This window comes from Triticum dicoccoides, chromosome 3B (assembly GCF_002162155.2).
Source record: "Triticum dicoccoides isolate Atlit2015 ecotype Zavitan chromosome 3B, WEW_v2.0, whole genome shotgun sequence".
Taxonomy (NCBI): domain Eukaryota; kingdom Viridiplantae; phylum Streptophyta; class Magnoliopsida; order Poales; family Poaceae; genus Triticum; species Triticum dicoccoides.
In genome coordinates, this window is record NC_041385.1 from 786,889,252 (window position 1) to 786,904,955 (window position 15,704).

Here is a 15,704-nt window from a genome sequence, read left to right on the forward strand (position 1 = left end):
ATCTACGGATCGTGCCTTAGCCGTGTGCGGTGCCCCCCTCCACCATATTCCACCTCGGTCATATCGTCGTGGAGTTTAGGCGAAGCCCTACGCCGGTAGAACATCATCATCGTTACCACGCTGTCGTGCTGACGGAACTCATCCATGAAGCTTTGCTAGATCGGAGCCCGGGGATCGTCATCGAGCTGAACGTGTGCTGAACTCGGAGGTGCCGGACGTTCGGTGCTTGGATCGGCCGGATCGTGAAGACGTACGACTACATCAACCGCGTTGTGCTAACGCTTCCGCTTACGGTCTACAAGGGTACGTGGACAACACTCTCCCCTCTCGTTGCTATGCCATCACCATGATCTTGCGTGTGCGTAGGAAAATTTTGAAATTACTACGTTTCCCAACAACACCCCCATTCAACCTTACCGAAAACCGTGTAGAGGTGACACATCTCATAATCATTGCAATCCAGCGATCTGCGAACCCTAGCTTCCTCAACATCTGCTCAAGGAAAACCCACTCCACCCTATCGTACGCCTTCATCATATCTAGCTTGACAGCACATAGGGGGTTCTTTCGCTTGCGAGTCCTAATAGCATGCACACATTCATATGCAACGAGTACATTATCCGTGATCAGCCTCCCTAGAACAAACGCACTCTGTTCCTCAGATATGAGCACCGGTAGAATCCCCTTCAGTCTATTCGCAAGAACCTTGGATGCAATTTTATATAGGACATTACAAAGACTAATGGGACGAAATTGCGATAACAGCTCCGGTGAGCTGACTTTTGGGATCATGACAATTACCGTGTCATTAAGCGAGGCTGGTGCCGCTACCCCCGCAAGAAAATCCCTGACCGCAGTGCACACATCATCACGTAAAATTGCCCAGTGGCGTTGATAAAACAAAGCAGGAAGACCATCTGGGTCGGGCGCTTTTGTCGGACCCATTTGAAATAGAGCTGTCTCTATTTCAATATCAGAGATTGCAGCCGTAAGCTTGTCATTCATGCCTTCAGTGATCATATGCTCAAAGTGCTGCAGCAGCCGGTCAGCATTAGTTGACCCCTCCGAAGTAAACAAGCTCTGGTAAAACGAAGCCGCCATCTCCCTCATATCTTCATCAATAGTACACTTCATGCCGTCATCTCTCCTTAACGCTCTAACTGTATTTTTCCGCTTTCTGTGTGATGCTCTATTTTGAAAATATTGAGTATTTTGGTCGCCTTCTTTGAGCCAACCAATCCTGGATCGCTGCTTGTACATTATCTCTTCCCTCTCATAAATAACTCGCAGCTGCTCCTCAATCTCCCGTACTTCGGCCATTGAACCAGTGTCCAACGCCCTCTCCTTCGCATCTCTCAACTGGTCTTTCAGCCTCGAGATTTGTCTTCTGACTGAACCAAACACACGCCGTCCCCATCTTTGCATATCCCCAGACACCTTCTTGAGCTTCTCACATACCGCCACAATATCCGTTCCGAGCTTGCCTGTGTCCGCCCACGCAGTTTGCACCATATCATCATAGCTGTCGTGCTTGAGCCACATCTCTTCAAAGCGAAACGGCCGATCTCCCCTGTGGATCCCGCCTGGAGCTGTCTCCATGGCTCGGATTATAAGGGCTGCATGGTCTGACTCCTCTGTTATTACATGCTCAACATTTGTCTCCGGGAAGAGTCCAAGGAAGCCGCTATTGCATGTTGCTCGGTCCAGCCGAACCTGAATGTTTTCCTCATCGCCGCGTTTGTTATCCCAAGTGTATGGGTACCCAAAAAAGCCCAAGTCAGCTAGCCCACAGTCGGACAAACTATCTTGGAACATTTCCATCTGTAAGAAACTCCTAGGGTTCCCCCCACGTTGCTCAGATTGCACTAATATCTCGCTGAAATCACCCACACATAGCCAAGGGAGATCATCCTGTGCGCGAAGATAGCGAAGAGCATCCCAGGATTTTTTCCGTAATTCAGTTTTTGGCTCGCCGTAGAAACCAGTGAATCTACAAGTCTTGCCATCCACTACTATTTCCGCATCAATAAAATACTGGCACCATGGCCGAATAGTAACTGTAATATTCTCCCTCCACCACAGTGCAAGTCCACCACTTAAACCCTGACAATCAACAGCAACCCCACTCCGAAACCCTAGTCTCCACTTGAGCCTCTCCATTGCACTAGCCTTCTTTTTTGTTTCACATAAAAACACCACCGCTGGGTTGTAGGACCGTATCAGGTCTCTAAGTTCGCCTACCGTCGAGTCCAACCCCAATCCTCGACAGTTCCAGGCTAAAAGATTCATTGTGCCCGGCGGCCCTGACTTGCAGGGTCCGCCGCTCGATCATCAGTCTCAGAGATACGATCAAACACACTAGTTGTCTTCAGTCTAGTATCGCGAATGAAGGTCTCATTGCTCACTTGCCTATCCGGATCACCCTTTGCTACCCAATGCTGCCTGGGCCTCCTCTTTTTGTCAATGTTCTCACTCTGACTTGGGCTCCTTGGTGATCTAGGCACGTACTCCTGCCTCGGGATCCGAACATATCTGCCTGTCTTCCTCTCTTTCTGTCTATAGCGACTTGCGCTCCCCTGCCCATCATATTCCCTTGCTGCCTGCTGCTTGTACTGGTTCCTGAGTTCAGCCTGCCTATACAGCTGCCTTTGCTTGAGATCATTGCGCATGTTCTTTTCCCTCCGTTTCTCCAAGTCTTCACGTAAGTCCCTTTCCCTTTGCTCAGCCGGCCCGTGCCTAGCTTTGCTGGGACTATTTACCTCCACCCCATCATGTTTGGCCTCCCCGCCAGTGCGGGAGTCAGCCGAGCCATGAAACTCCATATTGAGGTTCCTTTTTGTTGGTAGATCTCGGACGTATGCACCTCCTCCCCTTTCCATGCCACTTCTTCCTCGCATATCCCCATCCCTGGACTTTGCACTGTTAAAACTATTTGCACTCTGTGACGGCCTATAGGACCCCTCTTTGAAAGAAGAAGATCTTCCCGGCGAGGCCCGCAGCCATTCTCCCCATTGTAGATCAGAACTCACAGGTGGCACGCAACCCTCCATCCCATGCACCAGCCTTCCACAGTCAAAACAAAAATGTGGGATTTTTTCATACTCAAAATCAAACCATGTGCCCTCCAGGTCCTCCTCTGATTCCTTTAGGTTAAAACCCCGAACTAGTGGCTCAAAGATCGATAATTTGGTTCTAACACGCAGCTGTATCCCTCTCGCAAAGCCATCCTTCTCCACATCAACCCTGACCACTTTGCCGATCCAATTCCCCAGAGCCTCGCCAAATTCTTTAGATCTTTTGTCTAATGGTAAATCATTAACACGGACCCAACATTCCACCGTATCAAACACCATCTCCGAAGGCCGAACTTGGCCCTCGTAATCCTTCAGCACAAGGTGATTAAAATCAAATTGCCATGGGCCATTGTTTAGCGCATGTTTCCAATCCCCTTCGCTACCAAAGTGCACCACAAACATATTCCTGTCTATCTCCTTGAACTTTGCCTCTCTATGCAGCCCCCATGCCTTGTACATCGCTTTCTCTAGGGCTTTGAAATTCACAGTACGTGGGGTAAAAGCTTTCCCCACAACAGACCACTTTGTCGCTCTTGGATTCTCCTGGGCAGACTCGCTGAATATGAAACCTGCAGCCTCCTTCTCCGTCAACACCAGATCACCCATCCTTGCTACTAGGCCTGCAGCCTCCTCCGACCCCTGTCCAACCGCCGGTGACATGGACGTGTTCCTGTTCTGCGAGCCCTGCATCGTCCTCACGGAAGATGCTGCTGCCTCTCTGTTTGTCGCCACCGCCTTCGGGGTTGTCATTACCTTCGGCGTCGCCGCCGATCTAGGAGCCGCCATGCCTCCACTTTTTGCCTTCTCCGCCATGGTTCCCCCACAGAGGAGAGAGACACCGCCGATCCGCCCGTGCAGGGACCCTTTACAGGCCACCGGAGACCACACCACCACCGTGCGGCAACCCTAACCCTAACGTCCGATGCGATCGCCTGGCAATCGCCTCAGTCGCCCTCCTGTTACCGCTTCGAGGTGGACCCTCCTCCTTATGAGATTAGACTTGCTGATGTGTATCCGTCTGTGAAGACGGCGACGTCCGGAAATTCCTACTCGTTGGTCCCTACTTTGAAGGTGTGTTGGCACGGTTGCGTGTTGTATCATCATTACCTTGTAGTGGTCGATTGGGTGGCTGTAGCATGTCATCTCGGCTAGAGACTTTGCTCCAGGTGATCATGGTGCACCACTTCTCCCTCACCTCGCCTCCTTGTCGTCAACCACGACCAAATCCAGTGCGACGACTATTTATTTAGGTCATTTTTGTTGCGTCTTTGCCCTCCATCATTTTTTTCGTTTCCCTTTGTTCACCTTGGTCATCCTCACCATATCTTGTGGTGGCTTGACGGGTTCAGGACTCAGGAGTATCTTGACAGCTTGTTTCCAGCCATTGGGTGGTATGGTCCCGTGTCTCTTGAATCCATTGTTTTGTTCGTTGGCCGGTCACCAGCCGCTCTTCCCGATCATTCCTCGACTAGATCAAGCAGTTTTCCATCGGACCAGGTGCTTGCTCTCTGCTGTTGTCATATCTTCCTTAAGGCGATGAAAGATGGTCTCTTGGGTCGTCCTGGACAACGCACGGTGCTCGTTCCGTCCTCAGAAGTCATCCTTCATGTCATGAGGGTTGATACCATCGCCTTGTATCTTCCCTTCTTTGTAAGGCTAGGTGGTGGATTGATCGGTTGTGTGGGCTTGCTTGCTGTGTTGTGCTTTTGCGGTAATGTCTCCTAGTTTCGGTGCTTCACTCAGTAAACGTCTTGGATCACACTATGTGGGTGGTTTATGATGGTGTCCTTTTGGTGCTCATGGTCTTCTTATGGTTGGTCGTGTTCTACTTGGTGTTGCTTGTCCGACTTACATATGCCAAAGTTCGACAGTCGAATCTCCACGCCGATGATGTTACCTTTGCGTGTTTCGGTCTTGGGTTGCTAGAGTTTCTTTGTAGGTTGCGGGGCTAGAGTTTCTTCGTAGGTTGTTCGGTTTGTGTGAAGATGTGATGATCATGTTGTTTGGCTCCCACCATCATTGGAAATGTAATGGTTTTGGTGTTTGGGTCGGCCATCTTCGGTGATGTATTGGTCATGGTGTTTGGCTCCCACCATCATTGGAAATATAATGGTTGTGGTGTTTGGGTCGGCCATCTTCGGTGATGTATTGGTCATGGTGTTTGGGTCAGAGCATCTTTGCCAACAAATGGATCATACAGTCATTGATGTTGTACTCAGTGGCGAAGCCACCTTAGAGTAGACCTGGCCATCCGCCGGGCCGGGCCGGGCTGCCCATGGCCAGGACTACCTTAGAGGCAGTGTAGTCAGCTGACTACATAGGTTTTTGGTAATACAAGCAAGAATTATGCAAAATATATTTACAAAATATTACAAATACGTGTATTTTACTACACAATTTTGTATTGACTATACAGAGTTTAAATCTTGGCTCCGCCACTGGTTGTACTATCTTTCTTCTTAATTAATGGTATGCAGCTCTCCTGTATGTTTGCAAAAAATGACGAGTAGAAAGATAAGAGAGTGACAATATCACAGTCCTCTGATTTTTTTTTTGGGTTAATCGATTTGGTTTAAGCCGTTGGATGAAAAATGGACGGCCGGATCTCTTTCTTTAATATCTAGCCAAGATCTCCTGTGCATCTTCTTCGACAAACCGCCTGCCGTCGCTGCCCGCGGCCGGAGGTGCTCCAGCGCCTACCTCGCTGACCCCCCCTCCCCCCCGCCCGATCGCCTGGCCCATCCATGGCCATCCCTCTAACCCTGGCGAGGAACATAATTTTCCGTCGAGCCTGCACTCTCCCCACACCCCTAAGATAGATCGTCGGCGAGCCTGTCACGCTAAGACAGATCGTCGACAAGTCTGCCACCCTAAGATAGATCTCCGGCAGCTGCTCCTTCCTTCCTTCCTTTGCCTCCGGCCAACTTGCTTCTTCTTCAAAAAATCAACTGACCCAAATTGCAAATTCGGGCGACTTACATACAGCTATTGTGTAGAGATAAAGGGTCCATTTAGGTCGAAAGTAAAAAACATGCGTGTTTATTGCAAGTACACAGTACAGGTACAGTGAAAGTTCCAACCGGTCCAAGTGAAATTGAAGTGACTATAGTGTGTGTGTAGAATGTCAGCCTGACAAACCCACATACTTTTACAACTGCTGAAAAGGTGGACAACGAGCCGGCTGGCAAACCCACTAGTGTTTAGTTTCTGAAGAAATAGGAGCTTCGACAGCCGGACAATTGGACGCTCAGCAGCATGCTGAACCCGAGCACCTGTTTCTCCAGATCGAACACCAGCAGGTTGTTCTCCAGCTGTTTCCCGCCGATCACCACCGCCGGCTCGCCGTCAACCGGCATGCCGCCGGGCCCCATCGGCAGGATCCCCACGCACATCGCCCCGTCCACAGGCACCATGTAGTTATCGTTGAACAGTGTCCAGTTGCGCGTGGCGCCGTCGCCCAGTTCAAGCTTAATGTAAGGCATGTCGAGGCCAGCTCGCTTCAGCATCGGGAACGCGCCGTGGTAGCACAGCTCGAACGGCTTCGTCGCCGGCACCCTTTCCATGAAGCTCACCTTCCCTCTGCACGCCATTTCGGACGCCCATCATGGAGCTTAGTTTAGCAGGAACTCTGTAATGGTGCGGTGGTTTGCGTTGAAAGCATTTAATATGTGCTGTACCTTATTATGGCGTGGTCGAAGGCCTTGGCGAAAGCGCGGAACACATCGGGCCGCATGACCGTGTACGGCGTGGCCGTGCTCAGCACGACGCCGCCGCGGCCCGTGCGGACGTCAATGTCGAGCGCGCCGGGGGGCAGGGCCGCCGCCGCGTTCGCCCCGTGCCACGACGCGGAGATGCCCTTGACGGGGATGTAGTATCCGCCGGCGTTCGCCGGGTTGGTCAGGAGCGGGGTGTACGGGATGGAGGTCGTGTAGTCGATGAAGCCTCGCTCCGGCGTGGGCAGGTACACCGGCGTGTCACCGAAGGTCGCGAAGGCGGGGAGGCACAGGGAGAACTTGCGTCCGAAGCCGCGCTGAGCCGCGAGCTGGGACGGCAGCGAGAGCGAGCGCCGGGAGAGCCCCGCGACGCCGGCGGCGCCTGCGGGGAGCGAACTCAGTAGGCGGCCCGGCGCGCACGCGCCGACGACGGCGAACGACTCCTCCGGGCGCAGCTCCATGGTGCCGTTGGTGGTGTTGACCTTCATGGTGAGGCTCGTGAGATCGCCGGTGGAGCACTCGCCGGTGACCGGGTTGAGCGGGCGGGCAGCGCAAGCGCACCACGACGACCCCGGCTTGCGGTTCTCCCAGAACCGGCCGCCGTCCACGTACCGGCAGCGACGCGAGGACTGCTGTTTGGCCACGGCGCACGTGTCGGATTCGCACGGCACCGTGCTGTGCGCCGACGAGGGCGGGCACGTCAACCAGACGAGCGAGCCGGCGAGGTCGAGGAGGAGCGGCGACTTGTCGGCCTTGACGGAGATGGTATAGAGGGAGGTCTCGGGGTCCTTGGCGAGCTGCGAGATCAGTGGTGGCTGCCGGTCACTGGTCGCCGCCGTGCAGGACAGCAGCAGGACGAGTGCCGAGATGATGACACGATGGAACACATGGTCCCTATAGGGGTTGTGGTGGGAAAGCTTGGCTTGGTCAGCCATTTCTAATTGCTAGCTAGGGAAGATGGTTTGGATTGATGCCGAAAGAAATGAGTTGGCGACTGTATTTATACCAATATTGGAATCATGGAACGTGAATTAGCAGTGGTTTCATCATCGATCTTTCCAGTTGTTTTCAGATACCGAGGAGTTGACAATATAAAGTCAAGACATCTAAACCTTGGCTAGCTCTTCGCATCAATGTGCCGGCATGCTTCGGTTTCTATTTGGTCCAATCACTACCAGAAAATAGCTTCATGCCCAGTGCTCGGCTGTTTGCCGAAACAGCCACCTAAACCGAGTGTCAACAAAAAATACACTTGGTAAAGCCGACCTAAACACGATGTGCAAAAAAAAGAAAAGAAAGGTACGCGGCAAAGATTACCTATGTCGGGCGTTTTCTTATAGTCAGTTAGCCACTCGGCAAACAAGGTTGAGACTGGCTACTGGTCAATCGTCTGAAAATGAATTTTAGGTCACTCGATTGACCCCAAACTCTGTTTCAGTCGAGCCTAATTAGGCAGCCCAGTTATGGCAGCTCAATGAACTCGTGAAGCTTGTGGTTCGGATCGGTAGCAGCAGCAGCACCAGAAGCCCAACGCTGCCAAGCCAGTCTATTATTTTTTTTACATTGATTACGGGCTGCTCTAGCATATTGTTGGCCAAGCCTTTGTACAAGAGCAATGAATAGCACTCTCACACATATTGGCTTTGCTAAAAAAAATCTCACACACATTGGCATACAACGGTTAGTGAGTATACACATATGTATATTTCTTTTATATACATGCATACAATACATATATAAACATATACATACATATATATAATTTGCATTATTATTATGAAAACATGAGCATATAATAGTGAGATTTGCAAAAAAAAGAGTTTTCTAAAAAGTAATGGATTACTGACATCAGTGTTATCCTTACAGAAGAAAAGAAAATAAAAAACTAAACAAAATCAAAAAATGAATAGAAACAAAAAAAATCTATGGAAGAATGAATTCGCGGCATTGGTATTACCCTTTCAAATGAAAGAAAATTAAAAAAATCATAGTAATGAAGTTTTCTAATGAGAAATGAAACCCTTTTAGAAAAAAAACTAAAACAAAATCAAAATCATGAAGTATTCTAAGAAAAAATGAAACCCTTTAAGAAGAAAGAAATTGAAAAAGAAAAACTTCCAAAACTTGCACACAATTTGCACTGAAATTGCACTTTTGTAATAAAAATAATTAGCATATAATAGTGCATTTTTTGCATACTACTACAATTTACACATAGTGTTACAGAAATAATGTATTTCCCTTGAGAAGAAAGAAAATTAAAAACAACTTGCGCACAACTTTGCACCGAAACTGCACTTTATCGTAATACACAAAATAATTATATAATCATGAAATTTTGGCACATATTATATAGTATTTGCTTGTATATAATTACACTCAGCCAAAATCTAGAAAAAACAAAAAATAACCAATAAAGGAAAGAACAAAAGGTAAAAGAAAAATGCATAGAAACAGAAAACATGAAAAAAAACAAAGCAAAGCTGAGCATTTTATAATGAGATTTCTGAAAAGGTGTTTTCTAAAAAGTAATGGGTTAGTGACATCAGTATTACCCTTATAAAAGAAAAGAAAAGAAAACTAAAACAAAATAAAAAATAAAACAAAATTTTAGAAAAAAAGCAATGTTTGTTGTGGAAGAATAAATTTGTGGCAGTGGTATTACCCTTTCAGAAAAAGTAAGTAAAACAAAATCGAAATAATGAGGTTTTCTAAAAAGAATGAAACCCTTTAAGAAGAAAGAAAATAAAAAGAAACAAATTCTCAAAACTTACACACAATTTGCACTGAAATTGTAAATTCTGGAATATGCAAAGAATAAGCACATAACAGTGCATTTTTTGCATTCTACTATAATCTACACATACTGTAACCCAAATAATGTATTTTCCTTTAATAAGAAAGAAAAATAATAAAAAATCTTGCACTCAACTTTGCACTGAAATTGCACTTTATCGTAATATGCAAAAATGCTCATACACTCATGAAATTTTGGCACATATTATGTAGTATTAGTTTGTATATAATTACACTCAGCCAAAAACCCACGAAAAAATAACCAATCCAGGAAAGAGAAAAGGGAAAATAAAAACGGATAGAAAGAGAAAACAAAAAAAAATCCAAAATACCCACAAAAGAAAGAATTAAATTTTGTATACAAGAATGAATTAGTGGCATTGGTATTACCACTTAAGAACAAAAAAATGAGAAAATAATCTAAAGCAAACAATGACAAATTTTGCACAAAATATATATAAAAATTGGGTATTTTAAAAATATGCAAGAATAAGCATATAAAAGTGGAACTTATGCAAAAAAAAACTAAGAACGAATGAATAGTGGAATTGGTATTAACCATAAAGTAGAATGAAAATGAATTAAAGACTAAAGCAATAAGAAAATAATGATTTTTCCTAAAAATAATGAATTAGTGGCATTGGTATTTCTTTTAAGAAAAGAGAAAATAAATAATAAAAACTTGTTCACAACTTTGCACCGAAATTGCACTTTATGGTAATATGCAAAAATAATCATATAATCATGAAATTTTTGCACATATTACAAAGTATTTATATGTACGTAACCACACTCAGCCAAAAACCCAAAAAATAACCAATAAAAGAAAGAAAAAGGAAAAAAGAAAAACACACCCCCGACGAGTAAAAACGAGCCCAAGAAGCTATTCGACTGACCCAAAAAGAGGCCAATCGATTGCACATAGCCCAACCCACCAACAAAATGACACAAAAAAACAAAACACACATCTTAAAGAAGAATCGAACGGCCACAAAATCGACTGGCCCAAACAGAATTTTTAGCTGACTGACATATAGCTAAAGTGAACAAGGTTACATGTGTTTGCAATCGCGGTTGATGGAAGTGTCACGAGTTAAATGTGTTTGCAATCGCGGTTGATGGCAGTGTCAGGCGATCGTCATTGCCGAGTGTCCGACATATAGCACTCGGCAAAGCATTTCTATTTTTCTCCCTCTTTGCTTTACTTTCTTCCCTTTTTTCTTAGTTTTTTGTTGATTTCTTATTTTATCTTTTAACTATTTCTTTGTTTCTTGGCTTTTTTTTCTTTTCTTTCTTCTTGTGTTAGGTTTCGAGGCGAAATGACATTGCTTCATCAAGTAGTCTTGAAACTTTTTCTACACTTGAGATACATCATTAAGTGTGATATGTCAAAGTTTAGTATTTTTTGGATCCATTAGCTATATAAGTGTATTTCTAGATATTTAATGGAAATAATTTATATTTGAACTACAGGTACATGAAATCATTGTCAGAAATTGGTTGATAATTCTTATTGGTGGTAGTTATTTATGTTTAAGCCTAATGTAATGAATTGAAAGGAGTTCCAAACATTATGGGGACGAAACTCAACCACCAATGGAACTTAGTTGTTATTTTATTCTCAAAATGTCAAACAAAACCCAAAAATCATGAAAATCGGCATGGGGTCATGATATGGCCCTAAAGGTTTTGGTAAAAACATGAGAATATTCCAAATAAATTGCAACATAGACTACTTACAAACCGGACCATCTGCGAGAAAAAACAAGGTTTCACAAGGGAACATGTCAAGTTTGCATCCGAAGCGACATTGCTTCATCCGCTGAACTTGAAACTCTTTCAACTCTCAACACACCAATACATTTAACATGTAAAAATTTGGTATTTGTTTCGGGTATGTTTGCTATATTCAAGTTATTAAGTGCATTTCTAGGGATTTAATGTACATAACTAAAATTTGAACTACATGTACATGAAATAATTGCCAGCAATGGCTTGCACTTTCTTATCTGTGGTACTTAGTCTATGTTCATGCCTTATGTAATGAAAGAAAATGAGCGCCAAGCACCAAGGGCCAAGACGCGACCACCGACATGGATCTTAGTGGATATTTACTTAAAAGAACAAGACTTCATTCGCATTGTTTTGGTAAGAGTACATACATATTGTAGCTCCTGGCATTTAGGACAATTCATTTGTTGGTTTAGACCTTTGATTCCTTCTTCCTAGGAGAATGCTTTACAAAAGGGTCTTGCGAGGGAAGATCAAATATTAAATGTCCCTCGTAAATATTTATTATTGATTTTATAGTGCGTAAAAAGGGTCAACCCAATATAATTGTAGCTATTGGATCTTCATGCATTTCCACGATTACTAAATCAATAAGAGCAAATCATCCATTAGTTTGAAGAGCTACAGGTTGTTTGACACTAGCCAATCCAACATCTTTTTCTCAAATGTCCACTAGCCAAGTCATTGTGGTGTACAATAGATGCGTCCTTTAATATCATTCCACCTAATAGCATTTTCAATTTATTTAGGACATGGTTAAATGGGGTAGAGCCTAAGACAACACGGCCTATTCGAGTTGGAGTGTGTGTTGGAACTGTCAAAAATATATTTTAACAACAAACAAAACATCACCAATTTTTTGCAGGTCATCTTCCGAGCGACTATTTGGATCCATATGTGGTCATTACTCAGCCGTGCTGAAGTCAGGAAGCATATGACTTATGGGTGCAATCGTTGGGAGATGGTAGCACGGGATACCTACAACTGGTTAGCTCTTTATATCCATGTGCTCACATGTGGTTTTTTTGGCTTCTATTCGGTCCAATCACTACGATAAAACAACTTTATGATAGTAGACCGTTAAACTTACTAACACCCACTACTGTTACTCGACTCCAAGACCATTGTCTAGCATTCATCTCAAAGTATTAAGTTCAAGACAAACAGAGTAATGCTTTAAGCAAGATGACATAAAGTATACAAGATGAGATCAAACAATATGTTCAAAACCCATCGTTTTATTCTTAGTAGCAACAATAAAAGATGTGTCTTGCAACCCTTCCTATCATAGAGTAAGGACTGATACATCTCCAATGTACCTATAATTTTTATTGTTCCATGCTATTATATTATCAATCTTGGATGTTTATATGCATTACTATGCTAATTTATATCATTTTTGGGACTAACCTATTAACCTAGTGCCTTGTGCCGGTTGCTTTTTTTACCCTTGTTTTTGTCTTCTACAGAAAATCAATACCAAACGAAATGAAACTTTTTGACGATGTGCCCTAGGGGGGCGCCCTATGAGCTTGTGGGACCCCTGGGACTCCTCCAACCCTAATCTCAGCTTTATAAATACCCAAATATTCCTCGTACACCATAGGGCACACCAAAAATAATTTTATGCCACCGCAAATTTCTGTCCTTGTGAGATCCCATCTGGAGACCTGTTCCGATACTCTGCCGGAGGGGGATTCGATCACGGAGGGCCTCTACATCAACCTTGCTACCCTTCTGGTGACGTGTCCGTAGTTTACCACAGACCTACGGGTCCATAGCGAGTAGCTAGATGGTTTCTTCTCTCTCTTTGATCTTCAATACAATGTTCTCCTCGATGTTCTTGGAGATCTATTCGATGTAATCTTCTTTTGCGGTGCGTTTGTTGAGATCTGATGAATTGTGAGTTTATGATCAGATTATCTATGAATATTATTTGAGTCTTCTCTGAACTCTTTTATGCATGATTACGATATCTTTGTATTTCTCTCCGATTTATTGATTTAGTTTGTCCAACTAGATTAATTTTTCTTGCAATGGGAGAGGTACTTTGTTTTTGGTTCAATCTTGTGGTGTTCTCACCCAGTGACAGAAGGGGTAGGAAGGAACGTATTTATATTGTTGCCATTAAGGATAAAAATATGGGTTCTTTCATATTGATTGGATCTATCCCTTTGCATCATGTCATCTTGCTTATGGCGTTACTCTGTTCTTGCCACCTTAATACACTAGATGCATGCTGGATAGTGGTCGATGTGGGGAGTAATAGTAGTAGATGCAGGCAGGAGTCGGTCTACTTGTCACGAACGTGATGCCTATATTCATGATCATTGCCTTAGATATCGTCATGATTATTCGCTTTTCTATCAATTGTTCAACAATAATTTGTTCACCCACCGTATGTGTTATTCAAGAGAGAAGCCTCTAGTGAAAACTATGGCCTCCAGGTCTATCTTTTATCTTATTATTTCCAGACCTATAAAATTAAAAACCCAAAAATACCTTGCTACAATTTATTTACCTTTACTTTAGTTTGCACTTTTATTTATCTTTTATACCTCTCTCCATCAGATCTCACCCTTGCAAGTGACCGTGAAGGGATTGACAACCGCTTAATCGCTTTGGATGCAAGTATTTGTTTGTTTGTGTAGGTCATATTATTGGAGACTTGTGTGTTCCTCCTGCTAGATTGATACCTTGGTTCTTAAGTGAGGGAAATAGTTATGTCTACTTTGCTGCATCACCCTTTCCTCTTCAAGGGAAAAACCAACGCAAGCTCAAGAAGTAGCAGGAAGAATTTCTGGCGCCGTTGCCAGGGAGGTTCTACATCAAGCCAACCAAGTACCTATCATAAACTATCACCTCTTGCATTTACTTTATTTGCGAGTTGCCTCTCGTTTTCCTCTCCCCCACTTCTAAAACGTTTTCAGAAAAAGACAAAAACTATTTGCCTTTTTGTTTGCCTTTATATTTTACTTTGTTGGTTTGCTTGTTTTTTGGTATATTTGTCACATCCCTAGCTTCTGGTACTGCTTAGTGCTAGCATCTGGTGTTGCATCATGTTTAAATTTCTCAGAAACTTGAAATGGGGATGACAGAACCTCCAGTACCCCCCTTAAACCAACTAAGGTTTACTAAAAACATTTTTAATGAACCCAAAATGCCCTTCTAAAATGTTCATCATCTTTGCCTTGGTCTAGAACCTCTGACAACAGTGGTGCACAAATTTCTAGGTCATCCAAAGGTCACTGGATTAAATCATATGTTATTTGAATTTGGGCATTTAAATGCTAGTAAATATTTTAAATGCCCAAATAATCCTAAACTGAAATGTTCCATGTTGGATATATTCTATATAGTGGGCATGTGCAGTTTGGTGATTTTTGAATGGGTCTAGGTATTTTTAGAAAAGCCACAAAGATTACAGAAAAATAGAAAACTGAAACAAAAGAAGAGAGAGAGAAAGAAACTTACCTGGGCTTACCTCATCTGTGCAGCCACCTGGTGGCCCAAGTGCCGGCCCAGCACACCTAGCCCCCTCCCCTGTCGTCTTCCTCCTTGCCAGGAGGATGGGCGTGTGGCCGACGCACGCCGGCGCACGCCCAGCCACCTCCTGCTTGCCGCTTCGCCCTGGCTTCTTCGGGTGGCGCCACGCACCCCCTGGAACCCCCTCGCTCCTCTCCCTCACTCTCTGCTCTCTCCCTTGCCCTCTAGTTCCTGCTTCGAGCGCGACCGAACGCAGCCGTTGCCGCCGACGATCTCCGACGCGCCCCCGAGCTACGCCGTGGCGTCCCCGTGCTCTCCGCCGAGCCACATGACGCTGGACGCCCTGGAGCACCGTCGTTGACGCCATGTTCATCCTCTGCACCGACGGCTGCCGTCGACCGATTCATCATCACCAGGCCGTCCCAGAGCCCACTGAGATCACCAAAGACCCCGCCGTGAGCTCCTCTACCGAACCCCTCTCTCCCCGCGGTTGTTCTCCTCCTCTAGCCCTGCTGGCCACCGGAGCCGAAAGCTCACCACCGCGGTGGTTCCTCGCCGTCGTGGCCAGGGCCGTCGTGGCCCGCGCCTGAGCACGTCATCATGCTCGGTGAACCCCCAGGAGCGCGTAGCACCTGCCAGTTTATCCCCAAGCGCCCGTAGCGTCGACCCCGTCCACACCCGAACTCTGGCCGCCGCGGAAGTGCTCCCCGCTGCCAACTCCGGCCATCCCAGCCGATGCCGCCACCACCACTAGATGCGCGAGAGCTCTAGCAAGTCGTAGCAGCAAACCACGCTCATAACGGAGCCCCATAGCAAAATCCCAACTCCCTCCGCCGCGGATTTG

The 15,704-nt window shown here is 45.3% G+C and overlaps 1 protein-coding gene across 1 annotated transcript; it reads right to left on the minus strand.

Annotated features, from left to right (window-relative positions):
- Positions 1 to 6,133: 6,133 nt before the first annotated feature.
- On the minus strand, positions 6,134 to 7,735 carry LOC119282254 (chitinase CLP-like). Its single transcript, XM_037562547.1, has 2 exons — positions 6,752 to 7,735; positions 6,134 to 6,653 (listed from the first exon to the last, which is right to left on the minus strand). The coding sequence occupies exons 1-2, from the start codon at positions 7,720 to 7,722 to the stop codon at positions 6,275 to 6,277; spliced, it is 1,350 nt and encodes a 449-aa protein (XP_037418444.1). The 5' UTR covers positions 7,723 to 7,735; the 3' UTR covers positions 6,134 to 6,274.
- Positions 7,736 to 15,704: the final 7,969 nt, after the last annotated feature.

Excerpts from the sequence above, each read along its gene's own strand:
- LOC119282254 (XM_037562547.1), bottom strand. The coding sequence starts at position 7,722 with ATGGCTGACCAAGCCAAGCTTTCCCACCACAACCCCTATAGGGACCAT. Across the intron at positions 6,654-6,751 it reads TTCGACCACGCCATAATAAG|AGGGAAGGTGAGCTTCATGG; the intron begins GTACAGCACATA and ends AATGGCGTGCAG.